Source organism: Macadamia integrifolia, chromosome 2 (genome assembly GCF_013358625.1).
Source record: "Macadamia integrifolia cultivar HAES 741 chromosome 2, SCU_Mint_v3, whole genome shotgun sequence".
Lineage (NCBI taxonomy): Eukaryota > Viridiplantae > Streptophyta > Magnoliopsida > Proteales > Proteaceae > Macadamia > Macadamia integrifolia.
Genome location: NC_056558.1, coordinates 5,948,700 through 5,964,301, shown reverse-complemented (window position 1 = coordinate 5,964,301; position 15,602 = coordinate 5,948,700). Strand labels below are relative to the sequence as shown.

General features: G+C 37.3%; 1 protein-coding gene across 3 annotated transcripts; it reads left to right on the top strand.

Annotated features, from left to right (window-relative positions):
- Positions 1 to 562: 562 nt before the first annotated feature.
- Positions 563 to 9,462, top strand: LOC122091497 (protein ULTRAPETALA 1-like). Of its 3 annotated transcripts, none has more exons than XM_042661501.1 (4): positions 563 to 1,497; positions 2,463 to 2,787; positions 7,740 to 7,938; positions 9,007 to 9,462. In XM_042661501.1, the coding sequence occupies exons 1-3, from the start codon at positions 1,290 to 1,292 to the stop codon at positions 7,912 to 7,914; spliced, it is 708 nt and encodes a 235-aa protein (XP_042517435.1). In that variant the 5' UTR covers positions 563 to 1,289; the 3' UTR covers positions 7,915 to 7,938; positions 9,007 to 9,462. The 3 variants fall into 3 exon arrangements, with proteins under 3 accessions (XP_042517435.1, XP_042517427.1, XP_042517421.1); XM_042661493.1 differs by having other exon boundaries at positions 564 to 1,497; positions 9,019 to 9,462; XM_042661487.1 differs by lacking the exon at positions 9,007 to 9,462 and having other exon boundaries at positions 565 to 1,497; positions 7,740 to 8,220.
- The last annotated feature ends 6,140 nt before the right edge of the window (positions 9,463 to 15,602 follow it).

Here is a 15,602-nt window from a genome sequence, read left to right as displayed (position 1 = left end):
TCCTCTGACAAGGCATGGGTATGCAATATAAATGAGGGAATAAAAATAACTAGTTATAGAGAGATACTATCACATACACTCATATAAAAAATACAAAGCACGCCAATCATTTTCTGTTCTGATGGGGAATCACAACTCACAAGCTTCTGCTTTTAGTGGCATGCTTCATGGATTTGAACTCAGAATATTGCATCTCTATAATCTCAGAAATGGAAAGGTATTGATCAAACAATAAACAAAGCCTTGCTGTATAAACTGGATCATTGATTTGGGGCCTTGGGGAGTGGAGGGGATGACACCCATTCACACACACAGAGATATAGAAAGAATGAGCTAAGGAAAGAATAATTTTAAGAACAGGGAAGGAAGTGGATTGTGACTTGTAACCCGGGTAAGTGAGCTTTTTACATACAGAACAGAAGGCTTTTAATTCTGGGGAGGCCAAGCTTGATTTTTGAAAAGGAGAAGAGTTTTATTGGGAGAAGTAAAGGAATTTATTTACTTTTTTTTTATTTCCCTTAAAAGAGAGAGAGAGAGAGAGCGAGAGAGAGATGTTGGAGGACTTTGGATGGTTACCCATAAACATCGTCTGCTCCTCCCGACTCATCATGAGTCATGACTCATGAGACAACCGAAGAGACCTACTGATTCCTTTATGTGTCGTGTCATGCAACTAAGAGCTTGTGTCTCTGTCTCTCTCTCTCTCTCTCTCTCTCTCTCTCTCTCAAAGGAATCAAGATTCAAGACTCTTCAACTCGACCCCTTGAGGCTTTAACGGTTAAAACTCACTCTCCTCTTCACTTTCAACTTCTTCACCCCTACGCCATTTGTCAATCCTGTTTTGGCCAGCTCACAAGTCTCAACTCCCCCATTCAAGTTCTATCTTCCCGACTCTTTCTCTTCCTCTCTCTTTCTCCTTTCTCTTCCTTGTTTTACTCGTCGGATTTCTCGGAGTAGGTCTCTGAGATGAGATGCGTGTTCTATCGGGATTTATATTAATGGTTCTGTATAGATACTCTCTTGAGAAGTGAGAACTATTATTCTGAAAGAGATTTCTCTAGATTATATGGTTTGTATGAAAAACAACAAAAAATAGAGACTTTTTGGAGGAAACCCAGAAAGCACAGTTGTGTTTTTACCTTCTCTGTCCAGTGTCCACCTATTTTTCGCAACTGTCCTCCCCAGATTTGTAAGGACGTGGTATTAGTGGGTTATTTTTGTGAGAGATCTGGGGAGGTTTTTCTTCGTTTTCCGTTTCTTTTTTGTTTGAGCTGTAGAGAACGAGAGACATGGAGAATGGCGATGGAAGAGATGGTTCTGTCATGTTCAGCGACGAAGAGTTGGATGAGATAAGTGGGTTGAAGAGAGGAGGAGATCATATCGAGGCTACTTGTGGGTGCACGAGCCATAGGTATGGTGATGCCGTAGGGAGGCTTAGGGTTTTCGCTGGAGGCGATCTTGAGATTAGCTGTGAATGCACTCCTGGCTGTAAGGAAGGTTCGTCAAATCTCTTAAGCTTCTATTCTTATTTCTTCCTCCTGTCCTTTTCTCGCTTTTGTTTTCGTGATGGGTTTTCATCTTTGTGCATGTTATACTTTTTTCTTATTGTCTGATACATTGGGCTCAAAGTTATGGAATGTCTTTGTTGTTTAATCTGTTTGTGGTATAGTTCTTTCCTCTTTATTCTGCATTATGGCTTTCATCACCAGGAGTGCATACGTCTCGTTTTCTTTATATACATGCATGTAATATGTATGTATATTTGTCCAAGTGACGGGTCTTCTACTTACATATATGCTTACTTTATAGCCTCATTGATCGAGAAGAGCTGAACATGTATCAATACACTCTGAATTGAGTAGAGGGCTCATTTCTTTTCTTTAATTCTTGGGATGGGCTACGGTGGCACTGCAACCCATGAAACTCAACAACCCATGATTGTTTTTTGGTTCTTGTTTCTGGCATAGATGGAGATTGGGTCATTTGGATGGCTTTATATATTTTAAAGGTGGTGTATAGGTCTGCTTATTGTAGTCTGACTTTTTAGGATGGTGAAGTTGACATTTCTGTATATCCATTGTTGGGCATTGGTGAACTTCTTGCATCCTCCACATAATTGCAACTGGAGGATTTAAACCTTAGTATGCATCCATACCTTGCGACGGTTGTACTGAGTTCCAGTGAGTAGGGTGGGTTATGGGTAGTTGTTTTAGAATGAGATGCGGGTCTTTTTCTTTGATTTGTATCTCCTTTTCCTTGCATTGGGACACATACATCGAGCGATTGTTACTTCCTTTTTGTTGTCCTACTATACATGCTAATAGGAAGTACAAAAATTCTTTGTCAAGTGTGCATGCTTTGGGTGTATGATCAGATTAACTATGATCACCTGATAGCCTTCTATTTCTTGATCAGAGTTTTCTCTGTGTTTCTGACTGATGATTGGTGATTGTGATCACTAGATAAGTTGACCCCAGCAGCTTTTGAGAAACACTCTGGACGAGAGACTGCCAGAAAATGGAAGAGTAATGTATGGGTCATTGTCAAAGGGGAAAAGGTTCCTCTGTCAAAGACGGTGCTGCTTAAGTACTACAATCAAGCATCAAAAAATGCGAAGAGTTCTAACAAGTCCCATAATGGACGACCTTGTCATCGGGATGAGTTTGTTCGCTGCACAAGGTGTAACAAAGAGCGCAGGTTCCGTCTCAGGACCAAAGAGGAATGCCGGATTCACCATGATTCTTTGGCTAATCTTAACTGGAAATGTGCTGATCTGCCATTTGACAAGTAAGGCTCTCTATGTCGTAAATGAATGTGTGATTATTCAAGTTTTCTTTAAAGATAATGGTCCATGAAAATATATTATTTGCTTTGGATGGGAATGAATGTGTGACTTTCTTAATTGTCTTCATGATTGTATACTGTCCATGAAAATGTATTATTGATTTTCTTTTGAATGGGATATTTTTTTTCTTAACTGCAAGATTATTTTGCTATGTCATAGCTTTCAATCTATCAACATGAAAGCATGTGAGTTCGGCATTGTTTATACATTAAGTCTGCTGCTCTTATTCCTATTCAAATATTTGGCATGGGAAATTTTTGTTTTTTTGAAGGGGGGGGGGGTTGCCTGTACTATAATTATGTCTGATTGGCTTAGATATTGTGCTATTCAACAAACCATTGCCTCGAGGGGCTCCAAAGTTTGGAGAAATTAATGGTATTCTAAATATTTTTATCAGATTTTTTATTTTTTTTAATTATTATCTTTATATGTGGGAAATATCATACTGGGGAGCTTGCTACAAACCAGAAAGGCGAAAAAAATCTGCACTTCATATTTGTTCTTTTTTTTCATAGATATCCTAAACTTATTTGTTGTATTGTTTGTTTTACAATTTTGGAATCTGGATATCGCACCAGATCTCTCTGCTAGTGAGTTCCTTTTGAACTGCTGGTCCTGAGCCCAGGTAAAACGATGGTGGGGTGCATCAGGTTAGAGACCAGAATTCATGTAAAAGGAAAAGTTTTAGGTAAATTTAACCTTAAAATAGATGGGGCTTTGTCCAAACCTTTTAAAAAACATGGATCATGGAGAAACAACATTATGTAGCTGACTTGCTAGTATTTGGAGTAAGGTTTGGTTGAGTTTCTTTCTGTAGCTGAAAACTTTACTTTTTACATGGATTTTTCCTGAAAACAAATGGATCAAGGCTGTTGCTTTCTGGGCCGAAGAAATATGAAGGGGCCTGCACTTTGATTTCAGTTTTATTTTTTCAATATAAATGCATATCACCCATGAATGCTTTTAGATATAAGGGTTTAATCTGGTCATCACCAGTGGCCTTCAATTGTTGTACATGTGGTTAGACACAGCTGTGGATATATTATAGTTGCTTCTATATTTGTTACATATTTTAAGTTTGGTATGGTTTGTGAGAGAATCTCCATGACTTATATACCTGTGTTGTCAGTTATTCCCTTCATCTGGCGGCATCAATCAACTTTTTTCAGGATGGACCAGTTGATTTAATAGTTAACTTGAATTCAAATTTGGAATTGATGACCATAGTTGGAATATGCTGTCAGCTTCTGCTGATATCTACAACTGAATCTGTTGTCACCAGGATCATTCTCTTCAACATGGTCTGTCTTCATCCAGATTATGGTTGCTTGGTGATTTTGTTAGAGATAATGGTGATTCAATCGTGTGATCTATTTCCCTAATAACTTCAGTTATACTAGGAGAACTGTGGTAGTGGACCCGCTTTAGCTGTGTTCTACTTATTTAGTGATTACTAATCGGTTTCTTTTAACGCATTTTTTTCCTTGCCTTTGCTTGGATCCATGTAGCCGACCCCATTAAGTTGGGCTAAGGCTTTGTTTTTGTTTGTTTTATTATACTAGGAGAACTGTGGGATGCGCATATTTTATGCTGCATCACCATTGTGGGGGAATTATTTTTTCCTTTTGGTAATCGCTGTGGAAATTGGAAACTGCCTCTCCTGCGTAGCAAGGGGGTAAGGCTGTTTACGTTTGCCCTTTCCAGACCCTGCAGTAATGGGAGCCTCGTGCACTAGGTTTCTCTTTTAAGTAATTGGTGTGGAAAGAGCCTGGCAAACTGTTGCAAAGCTGTGCAAAACTACCTAGCTATAAAAAGTAGGAGGTGACTCTGCAATCTATGTGATGCAGATTAATAACCAAAATAGGCTTGTTTTATTAGGAATAAGCCTAGGGTTGGGTTGTATATGTGTTGGCACTTCAGTCCATGTGATTTGGAGTGTATTGGGTCACTTTTATGGGTCTAAAAGGGGGGCTCTAAGATTGAGTACGGGATTACTAGTTAGTTTCCTTTTTAGTTGGGTTTGATTTGAGTTATATTTGTTTCCTTAGGAGTCAACTTATTAATTGAGTCAAGTCATTAGTAGTTAGTTTCCATTTTCAACTAGTTCTAATTTTAGTTTTTAGTAATTATTGTATTAAGAGAATATTTGGTTTCCTTTTTGAGGAACCTTCTATTTTGTAATTCCCTCCCCCATCAACATTATAAATAAAGAGGAGGAGACTCCTAAAAAAAGAGACGATTTATGAATGAAAAAAAAAAAAAAAAAGCTTCTTGCTGTTGCTCTTCTGAGCTTGCTTTGTGTGTGATCAAAGTGGCGGTCTTGTGTTTGATCAAGGCTGAAGGAATTGGTGTTTGATCTAATTGACTCTTTGCGGAGTGAAGTCCAAGAGGTTCTCTTCTAGTTATCTCTTTCTTTTCTTCCATACTTAAGGTGTTCCACATCTGATATACTGTTACAGGTATTTAATTAACTTATTTTCTCAGTTCTGTCCAGAGAAAGAGGATCGGTGAGCATAATTTTCTGGTTCTGTCTTGAAAATTGCAGATTCTGTTAGCAAGTTTCAGAACCTGCCTAGACCTAATTCATCATTCCATTAGTCCCTTTATTATCTGCTTCTATTCTGATTTCTGAAACCTTGTAATCTGAGATTGATATTCTTAATTGTAGATCTGATCTCATCCTTGTTATTAATCTGTTTTGAACTATTCTGGTATTTATCTGATGTTCTCTGAGAGTATCCTGCAACATTGGGACTAGGTTGACTTGTCAATCCTAGTTCTACATTACCATGGATAGTACCCTCTCCTTTATCACATGTATCCATCACAATATATTTTCAACTCTTTACAGAGACAGGCCCATAAAATATGTGTTCTCTTCCTTCATTAGTTAATATAGTGTGGTAGATTTCAAGCTACTAAGTCCGGGGTCCCCATGTTATCAACGAGGTATAGTCCTGAATATATAGGAAATATGGTGGACCCCATTTAGTTGGGGATAAGGCTGAGTTGTTATTGTATAGGCAGAGACTGGTTTTTGTGTCATTTCAGTATGAGTTTGGGCAACTCTCTTCACTCTAAATTATCATTTCAATAATTATCTTTTGGTTGTTGTCAATTTATACTCATGTTGGCAATTTTTTTTTTTCAAAAGTGCTCATGTTTTTCTACATTTAAATCGTTTTAGGAATTGCATGAACAATGTATACTGCTTCAACTAATAGCAGTTCAAAATTCAATCTTAAAAAATATTCCATTCACCTTGAAGGAATCCTGCATTATTTCAATTTTCAGTAAAATAAACTAGAATCATGTGGTGGGATTGGTAGGAAATTGGCAGGCAGTGAGGAACCAAGTGGAGCTTTCCAAGTTATTCAGCATAATTTTTCAGGGTGCCAAATTTGACATCATGTCCTGCTGCCATCCTTTTATCCTTGTATTGAAGGCGATTGCAAAGATGATCAAATGTACTCAATTTAAATGTCATGATCTTTCTCCTGCCATCTCCTTGATATGGTATATTATGAGGAACCACTTTAAGATTTGGTTGTCTGTGTAATTATCATTGAAATATTCCATTCCTGGGTCAGGACTTTCTCTGATTTCAAAATGTTCTCCAAGTAAAGTCTTTGGGAAGCAAGCTGTATGGGTCAGTTTGAGATTTCTACTTCCTAGTCAAGGTGTATAGAACCTAAGCCTAAAACATCTACTAAATCTCGTAGTAGTCTAATTTTGCTTTGTTTTAGTGCCAGATTAAAATTGTAGAAAGTTGTAGGTTGAATACTGCTTTTGACATTTTACTTTGATTTTACTTGTGGACTTGAGTATCTTACTGACACTAAAACTACAAATTGAAAACTAGGTTACCTATTGATCCTGAACAGTGGCCAAATGTTCACCACCTTAGGGATTTTTCTAGAATTGTTTTTAGCTGTTGATGGATATCTCAGCAGAGCAGAGAGGGTACATGGGATCCTTGCATTGAATATTTTTGCTGAAAAGAATCTGTTTGCTATTTCATTATCAGGAAACAAATTGTTTTTTCTAGAATTGTGCTTGTTAGAACAGTAATTTTTCTTTTCTGCTGCATCCAATTTGACTTTTGAATACACACTTTTTTTTTTCGGTCTTCCTTTTAGTCTTCTGTTTATGCCTTAGACAATGAATTAAGTCTTAACCGAACTATTTGGGGTCAGATAAGGACTCCAGTTCATCCATTACAGTCTATCAAGAGCCACATCTTTTCTTGTCCTTTCCATTTCCCTTTAAAACTTCTGAACTGAAATTAAGAATGATGAGGGGAAATAAAACCATATTGTATTCTACTTAGTCCATATAATGTGCTTGGTCAATTGTTGATTGTGGTCCCTCCCGCTCCTAAATGATAACACATAGCTTTATTGGTCATTTGTTATCCTCTGTTAGATAACACATCTGAATGTCGGCATCCATAGCTTTCAAGCATACTTTTTTTTTTTCTTTTCCAGATGAATAGAAAATATGTTGAAGAAAAAAAAGGGAAAACAAAACAGAACAGAAGCCTCAAGGGCTAGCCAAGGGACAAGACCCTTCCAAGCACACTTATTTTATGCGTGTACTTAAAAGGTGGTAAGTTTTTGTGAAGGACCCTAAAAGGGGAGAGGGTGTTTCAAGTTAAACTGAAACCATATCTGGTAGAAGTCAAGTGCCCAGTGTGATTTGTTGTCGAATGTATCATTAGGCCATGAGCACTGCCTGTAGAATGGCTAACTAGTATAGATAGATACAATGACTAAATATCCTGTATGATTTTCATCTACGCGCTCCTTATTGTTATTCTTTATTTTTTTTCCCTTTATGCTCAAAATTCAATTTCTACCTTAGTTTCTGATATTGCTCACTTTCCCTTGTTCAGAATAACATGTGATAATGAGGAAGAGCGTGCAAGTCGTAAGGTGTATAGAGGTTGTTCTCGTTCTCCTACTTGCAGGGGTTGCACCTCTTGTGTGTGTTTTGGGTGTGACATCTGCAGATTCTCAGATTGCAACTGTCAGACCTGCATCGATTTCACGCGCAATGCTGGAACTTAGTTTACTAACCACCTCTTAGACCAGGTATTCCTTGTTTATTGGTGGGAAATTCAACTTTTATCTTTCTTTTCATTTTTGTTTTGGTCCTCATGAGGCCCCCACCTTATTATATAGAACATTACCATTTCTTTTCTGTGTCTACTTGGAAGTCACAGTTAGAGGGGTTCAGTTTTTTGTTGTTCTCAACTGGTTTGAACTTGCAATTGCAGTAATTATCTTACCATTGGAAATTTATTCTGCGGAAGTGGATGATATTCCCAATTCTTTTGAATGAAAAATATTCCTATTATAGAGGAAATATTAATATGAAGGTGTTTCACTTTCACCTATGGTTTTGCAATTCTGATATGCTGCTGGGGTTTGTGCACTATGCAAATACATTTATAATGGGGAGGGATTGTTATCCTGTTTGAGCCATCAAGAAAACAAGTTAAGCGGTCAATCCTTGAGAACTTTGACTGACCTAATCCTGAATTCAAGCCGGTCATAACACCACCAACACAACTTGAGGCAAGGAAACCTCAAAGAATCCTGCACCCGGCTATCAACCTTAGGTTATCTTACTTATTCTTTCTCTCCAGCCCCTCCCAAAGAAAAAAAAAACCTTAGGTTCTCTTGAAGTTTCTCTAGTAGTAGGGAGGTATGATATGAATCTTTATTGAACATCGTATACATGGTAAAAATGTCTAACCGAGCATGATCTCATAATTTTATTTGATAAAAGAAAGTAGTTAACAACAGTGGGCAAGATGAGTCAAATTTTCTGTGTTTAGACTTTAGACTAATATGTACTGCTTTTCTGCTTTGATTAAAATTTACCATGTTATATAAAAAGAGTTTGGATGAGCACTTATTTTGCCATGTGGTAAAATTAGATGTCGCTCAAATCTTGTGGAAAGATAGAACCATATGTCCTTTGAATATATGTCAAGTTTCAGCAAATGCAGTTAGGCAATTGGGCATACACAGGAAGGGTATCCATTACATGTAGGGTTGTTACTGATTGTATTTGAATGTGAAATTTTACATGTAGCTCCAGAGCGGTACGTAAGAAAACCAAATTAGTTACTTTTGACCTATTGACCTAATCAGCCTGCCTTGCAGATTGGCCTGTTGGCCATAGACAGAACACTATTGAGCTTGGCTAATGTGGAGCTTTGGGATCAAAACCAACATCAATTGCAGGAACATGAGAACCCCATTTCCTCTCCCAGTCTTAAAATTCAGTTCTGAACTCGACTGATCTTACAACCTGTCTCTGTTCACAGCAGTTAGAAGAAAAACACTTGAAATTTCTATGAAACCATTTTCAATTACATGTCTTTTGACTCTGGTGACACTGAATTCAAATGGCAACTTTCACAGATTAACAGTTATCTCTGGAGGATGGTCCATGCCACACACACACACACTTGGCTGCGTGGTCCATGGGCAAAACCTTAATGGACATACTGAAAATCAGCACACACGCACAGCTTAGCTGCGTGGTCCATGGGGCAAAACCTTTATGAATATATTAAGCATCATAATGATTAATCTTGATGCATCGTTTGAGGACTATATCAAAATGAAGGTCTACAACTACATTCTCAGTCAAGAGAATTAGTCAAGAAAGACCCACTTGACTCTACCTAGTGGCCTTCATTCGTAATTATGGCACTGGGTCTCTCTATGAGTATGAGGTGCAGTATCTTGGGTCATGGAGATGGATTGAATCTGATCCCATCAGAGCCAATTTTAATATTCCTAATCCCGATCTGATTAAGGCATAGATGATTACTAAGGTTATGTTTGGTTGCAAGGGGAATTAAAGGGAAGGGAAATGAAATTTTCATAATTAAAAAGAAAATCTATGTAATCATTATTCCATGTGACTAACATTAACTTCAAATTCTTCTATATTTGGTTATGAAATTTCACTTCACTTTGCATCCAAAACCCTTTGCTATAATATGTAAAAAAAAAAAAAAAAAAAATGTCCATGAGGTAGTCTACCTGCTTTTGCCGATGAGCAATATCCGCTTCTGGTTGTTCGATCTTAATACGTAATAGAACATGCTCTTGATTGAGAATCTCTAGATTGCATAATTACTCGTTGATTGCTCATTCGTTCATTACTCAGGACTCCATGCTCATTATTTATGACTCCTCGTTCATTTCGCTCATCAATTACAACTCCTTGTCGGTTCGGCTTGGGCTTTTTAAGATTTCTTTTCCATTTATGCCTTACTAAATATGGTTAAAAAAAATTAAAAAATTAAGTAGTTTATATACTGAGATTAGATCATATAAGGTAATAATGATTACAAAATTTCTTTTTTTTTAAATACTAAAATTAGCCTAAGCGAAATATATCCAACTGTGACATTTTATTTTTGGGTAGGTAAGTATGATGTATTAAAGAAAAAGAGAATAATACACATGAACAACCCCTAAGAACCCTCCTAATTATATGGGGAACAAGACCCTGAACCATATAGGAATATGATAAGCCCTACCAAACAAGGCGAATACAAAACAATTACATCCGGAAGTTGACAACTAATGTTTGTGAAGAGGCTAAAAGATCCGCTGGCGGGTTTTGTTCTCTCTAGACATGCACCTACACGTTCCAAGGGCCGCATACGTACCTTCCCATTAATAATATAAATTGCCAACATAGAATCAAATCTAATAGAAATTTCCATGTAACCATTTTCAATGCACAACGAATCCCCCTCTAAATAGCAAGCATCTCCATGCATGGGACTAACAGCTCCTCTCCTAATCTCGCTCCCTTGGCCGCCCTTCCTTGAGTTGGGATGCCTTTGGACTGTCATCCTAATTGGCCCATGGGCCCTTGATAGGAATTGCTCAAAAAAAAAAAAAAAAAAAAAAAAAAAAAAAAAACTCGCATAAGCCATTGTTGGGGATCCTTTAGTATCACTAATCAGTCCCCTCATAAGAATTTCTATCATTGGATAGAGTATGATGATCCATGTGGCTTGTAATCCCCAACACAAGAAACTAATTCCGGACATTTTGAAATCATGAAAGAGGATTGGAATCAGACCTGGAGAGGACATCGTCCTTAATTGCTGTTATAATTTGAGACCGTAATCTTGTTTGATTTCTGAAAATTCTGAAAATTCTTCCGTCCACAAGTGTGGAAGAGTGAAACTGAAAGCAAGCTTCTCAACAACCTTGATATTGTCATCACCTCCAAAATACGTAACGAACCCAAATAGCCACATCAACAAGGTTGTTCGGCTGCCTTCTGATGAGCACATTTATGTGTGAAATCTAGGGTAGTAAAACATGCATTTTACATATTTATAATGGAGCTACCTTGGGTTTTACTCTCTTTTTACAGGTGTTATATTTTCAAGGCCTTAAGGACTATGGGGCGCTATATCTTCAATTTTACACGTAAAGTGATCATATTTCTTTTCATGGTTACGAAGAGGACGAAATTCTAAGCAAGATGGAGGTGTTCAATTAAAAGTACACATTTGTTTGGTCAACCGTACAAGTGATTATTCTTTTCGGGCCAGAAAAAGAATAATGGATCAGAGCTGAACCGAGATGCAGAATTAGCCCGTCTGCAGTTGTCCCAGGGGTATAAAGAATATTCCAAATGGCAACAAGGATCGATGGACCATATCCTTAAGTGATTGAAGATTCATTTTTGGTAACAACAACTACTTAGCGTAGTTGGTGAGTTGTGGTATGCAAAATCTCTTTCTTATTAGGAGGTCTCTAGTTCAAACCTCTTAGCTACCATTTTGTTGAGGTTTTTTTTAGAAGATTTTATCTCTCTTTGAAGAAAAGAGAGAGGAAATAAAGAGAAAAAATAGGAAAAAAAAAAAGAAAAAGACAAGGGCATGGATGGAATTTTTCATTAAAATAGAACATTGTCCAAATCCAAGTAAGAAAAATTGGCTGAGGGGGGTTTCTTGTGCAAGAAGAGAGAAAAATAGAAAAAAGGTAGAAAAAAAAAAAGGCAAGAAAAATCGTGAGAGATTTTCTCTCCACACGTTTTCTCTCTTCTCTCTCCTCCACCTCATCAATAAGATAAAAAAAAACTTTTTTTTTTTAAAAGCTTAAATCGTTAGCTTCTCTCCCCCATTCTCTATATAATAGAATTAACACAAGGAGATGAGACACTTCATTATTCTTTTAGGGGTTTTTTTTTTTTTTTAGTTGCTTTATCTCTTTCTCTAGTTTTATTTCTCTCGCTTTAGTTCTAGGTTTATGCTTTAAACACTTTTGTAAGCTCTTTTTATTCAATTAATGCAAGCACTTATGTTTTTGATTTAGTCTTTTATTTTTTAAGTAATTGAAGTTGTAATTTTCAAGTTCTATTTATAGGCTTAGTTCTAGGTGACAAGAACAATCTATGGAGCATGTCTTTCAAATTCAATTTTTTTTTTTCTTCAGATTTGTTTTCTCTTGTACTAAAAATTTCAGATTTAGTTTATTCTAGATCTGATTTTTAGTACTGGTAGTATCTCAAATCCATCAAGTTTTCAGTTCAAGTAAGTAGGCTCATTCAATTGTCTTCTCACCCCTCTCTCATTTCCCTTTTCTGACTATCTTTTCTTTCTTAATTTAGGATTTTAATTTTAGTCATTACATTATTGCTTTCCCTTTCCCCCAAGGTTCATGGCTAGTGTACGTGTTTTCTTTGCCTCTCCTAGCCATAGAACCATCATTTTATTATTTTTTATTTTAATTGCCTCCCTTTCCCTAAAGCCAAGTAGAGTAACCCTTATAAGAGTGACTTTTTGGTCAAGTAGGGAAGCTCATATTATGATGCATCCTTCGTGCTAAATAGAGAAACCTACTTGTAAGTCTCTCTCTAGCTTTATCCCCTTTCTTTTACTTTATTTTTATTTCAACATTTTTTTTCGTTCATTGTTTTTTAATTGCATGGGGTGTTTATTTTCAGTTATTTATTTATTTAATTTTAATTACGTGGCTAGCATATTTAAATTCTTAGATGATGAATGGTTAGGTAGTTATTTTAGATACATATGTTTAGGACGGTAGTTAGAATAAGATCACAACCATTAATTGGTTTACTTTCACATTATTAAAAGAAGCAAAAAAATAAAGTGACTGCTCTCCCTGTGTTCGACCCGTAGCTACACTGATCCGTATGCTTGCGGTTACATTTTAAAATCTCAAACACCTTCCATCTTAATCCAGCTATGACTTAGCAAGATACTATGCTATTCAAGGTTTGAGGAATCATATTTGGTCAATACTGTCGGTCGGATTGGATTGGGATCAGATCAGAATTGGCTTTGACCGATCTCAATTCTTGGATGATACCATATCAATGAATTGGTATAGACGAAGGGTAAAATAGTCTAAACAATGTTTTTTAATTGAAAGCAAGGGTATTTCTATCTTCTGATACAGAGTTCTCAAACCTTGATCCTATTTATATGTTTATACTTGATACAATTTGTTCAAGTTGGTTGGATGGCTGTGGGGTTGAACTTCTAGCTCGATGGTAAGCAGTTAGGCAGTTGGGCTTTGAATAAGTTCCAAGAAGGTCACTAGTTCAACTCTCTTACCACCCACCTTCTTGAAAATAGTAGTAGTAGTTGTAGTATTGCAATAAGTGTGGCTTAGTGAGGCCCCCTTGCTGGCCACTCATGGGTCCCTTGTTTTGCCCCTATGTGGGTCTTTGTGTGGCCCCTCCACTCATGGGTCACTTGTTCTGCCCCCATGTGGGTCTTGGGCCCGTTTGATAATGTTTCAAGAAACAAGTTTCTGTCCAAAAACGACAAAAACAGAACAAAAAGAGTTTGGTAAAACTATTTCGTTTCACTTATTTTCAAAAATATGAATTGAAATTTCTACCTATTTATGGTTCAAGAAATGACCCAGGCGAAACAAGTTCTATTTATTTCGCCGTTTCTAGAAACGACTCGTGGCCATTCTATTCGCTGGTTACTATCGATTTCCAGAAGCACGACTATCAAACACCTTCAATTCTATTTTTGTTTCTAGAAACTGAAATTTATGTTTCTGTCATTTCTTGAAATAGAAATGGCAGAAACGTTATCAAATGGGCCCTTTGTGTGGCCCCTCAATGGGTCTTCCTGGACTTGTGGTACTTGAACTAGCTCCCCAAACCCCCCCCCAAAAAAAAGGAAAATTTACCACGCTACCCCCTGGAGAATGCCACAATTATAAGACCACTCCATCTGTTTCACCAAATTATACTCAGACCTCCTACCGTCAGTCAATGTCAAGTGTGGAGTTAAAATGACCATTATACCTTTGCCATTAAAAAACCTATCGATTTTTACCCTTATACTCACTCACCTTCACCAAGAGACATCAAACTAGACGATGACCTTCCCATCGTTGATGAAGGACTGAGAAAAGCGTTTGTTCATCACCAGTGAGGTATCTCTCTCTTTCTCACTCTCATTCTCTATCTTGATTTACAGAAACTAACCGCCCATTCTCTCACCTAGGTTTGTGATATTAGAGTGCAAACAGGGTTTAAAACAGGGATTTGCAAGAAAATCCTTTGATTTGCCACAACATTCGGTTGCCCATTGATTAAAGTGAGCTAATGGGCATTCAACCGTGTTTTCAGTTTCTCTATTTCCCGCCCTTTCAATGTTCAGACACTACAGCCCTTCTTCCCGCCTTTTCCTTCACCTTACTCACACCTCCTCCGTTTCATCCTCTTCTTTCCTGAGAGACATCTCGCTCCTCCTCCAAGGCAACGTATCACACTCTCACCTTCAACAAATCCACGCCCGGATCTACCGAATCGGCGCAGATCTAAACGATCTCATCACCACTGGTCTTATTGGCTACTACCCAATCCAATATGCTCTTCGCATTTTTTTCCATCTTCAGAAGCCCAACATCTTCCCTTATAATGCTATTATCCGAGTCCTCTCTGAGAGTGATCTCTTCATTGAAGCTTTCTCCCTCTTTAGAGCCTTAAAATTCCAATCACTTTCGCCTAATGATTTTACCTTCTCCTTCCTTCACAAGGTCTGTCTTAGATCTAGAGATGCCCGAAACATCCAACAAATTCATACCCACATTGTGAAATTGGGTTTTGATTGTGATTTGGTTGTCTGTAATGGGCTTCTTGCTGTCTATGTAAAGGGTGTTGGAGATTTAGTCTTGGGGCCAAGGGTGTCTGATGAATGCCGGACAAAGGAATAGTGTGTTCTTGGACTTGTTTGATTGCTGGTTATGCTCAGATAGGTAGGTCTGAGGAAGCTCTGGTTCTTTGCTTGCGGATGGTTGAAGATAATTTGATGCCAGAAGATGATACTAATAATCCCTGGTGGTCCAATGGCAATTTGAGAGAAAGATAAATTACGTCTTGGAATGGGGCTCAAAATCTATTGATTTGGGTAAAGAAATATTAACTTATGGTAAGGGTATTTTTGGTACTTCCTATTTAATAAGGGTATTTTAGTATTTAAAATAAAATATAGTTGTTGATGTCAGCAACTATAGTATATTCCTTAACTGTGACTGACAGTAGGGGGTCTGAGTATAATTTGATGAAACAGAGGGAATGATCTTATAATTGTAGCATTCTCCAAGGGGTGGCGTGGTAAATTTCTCAAAAAAAAAAAAAAAAAAAAAATTCTTCAAGTTACAACTGGGCCTAATTAGGCCTAAACTACATTCTTCCCTAGGTTGGGTTAGGTTGG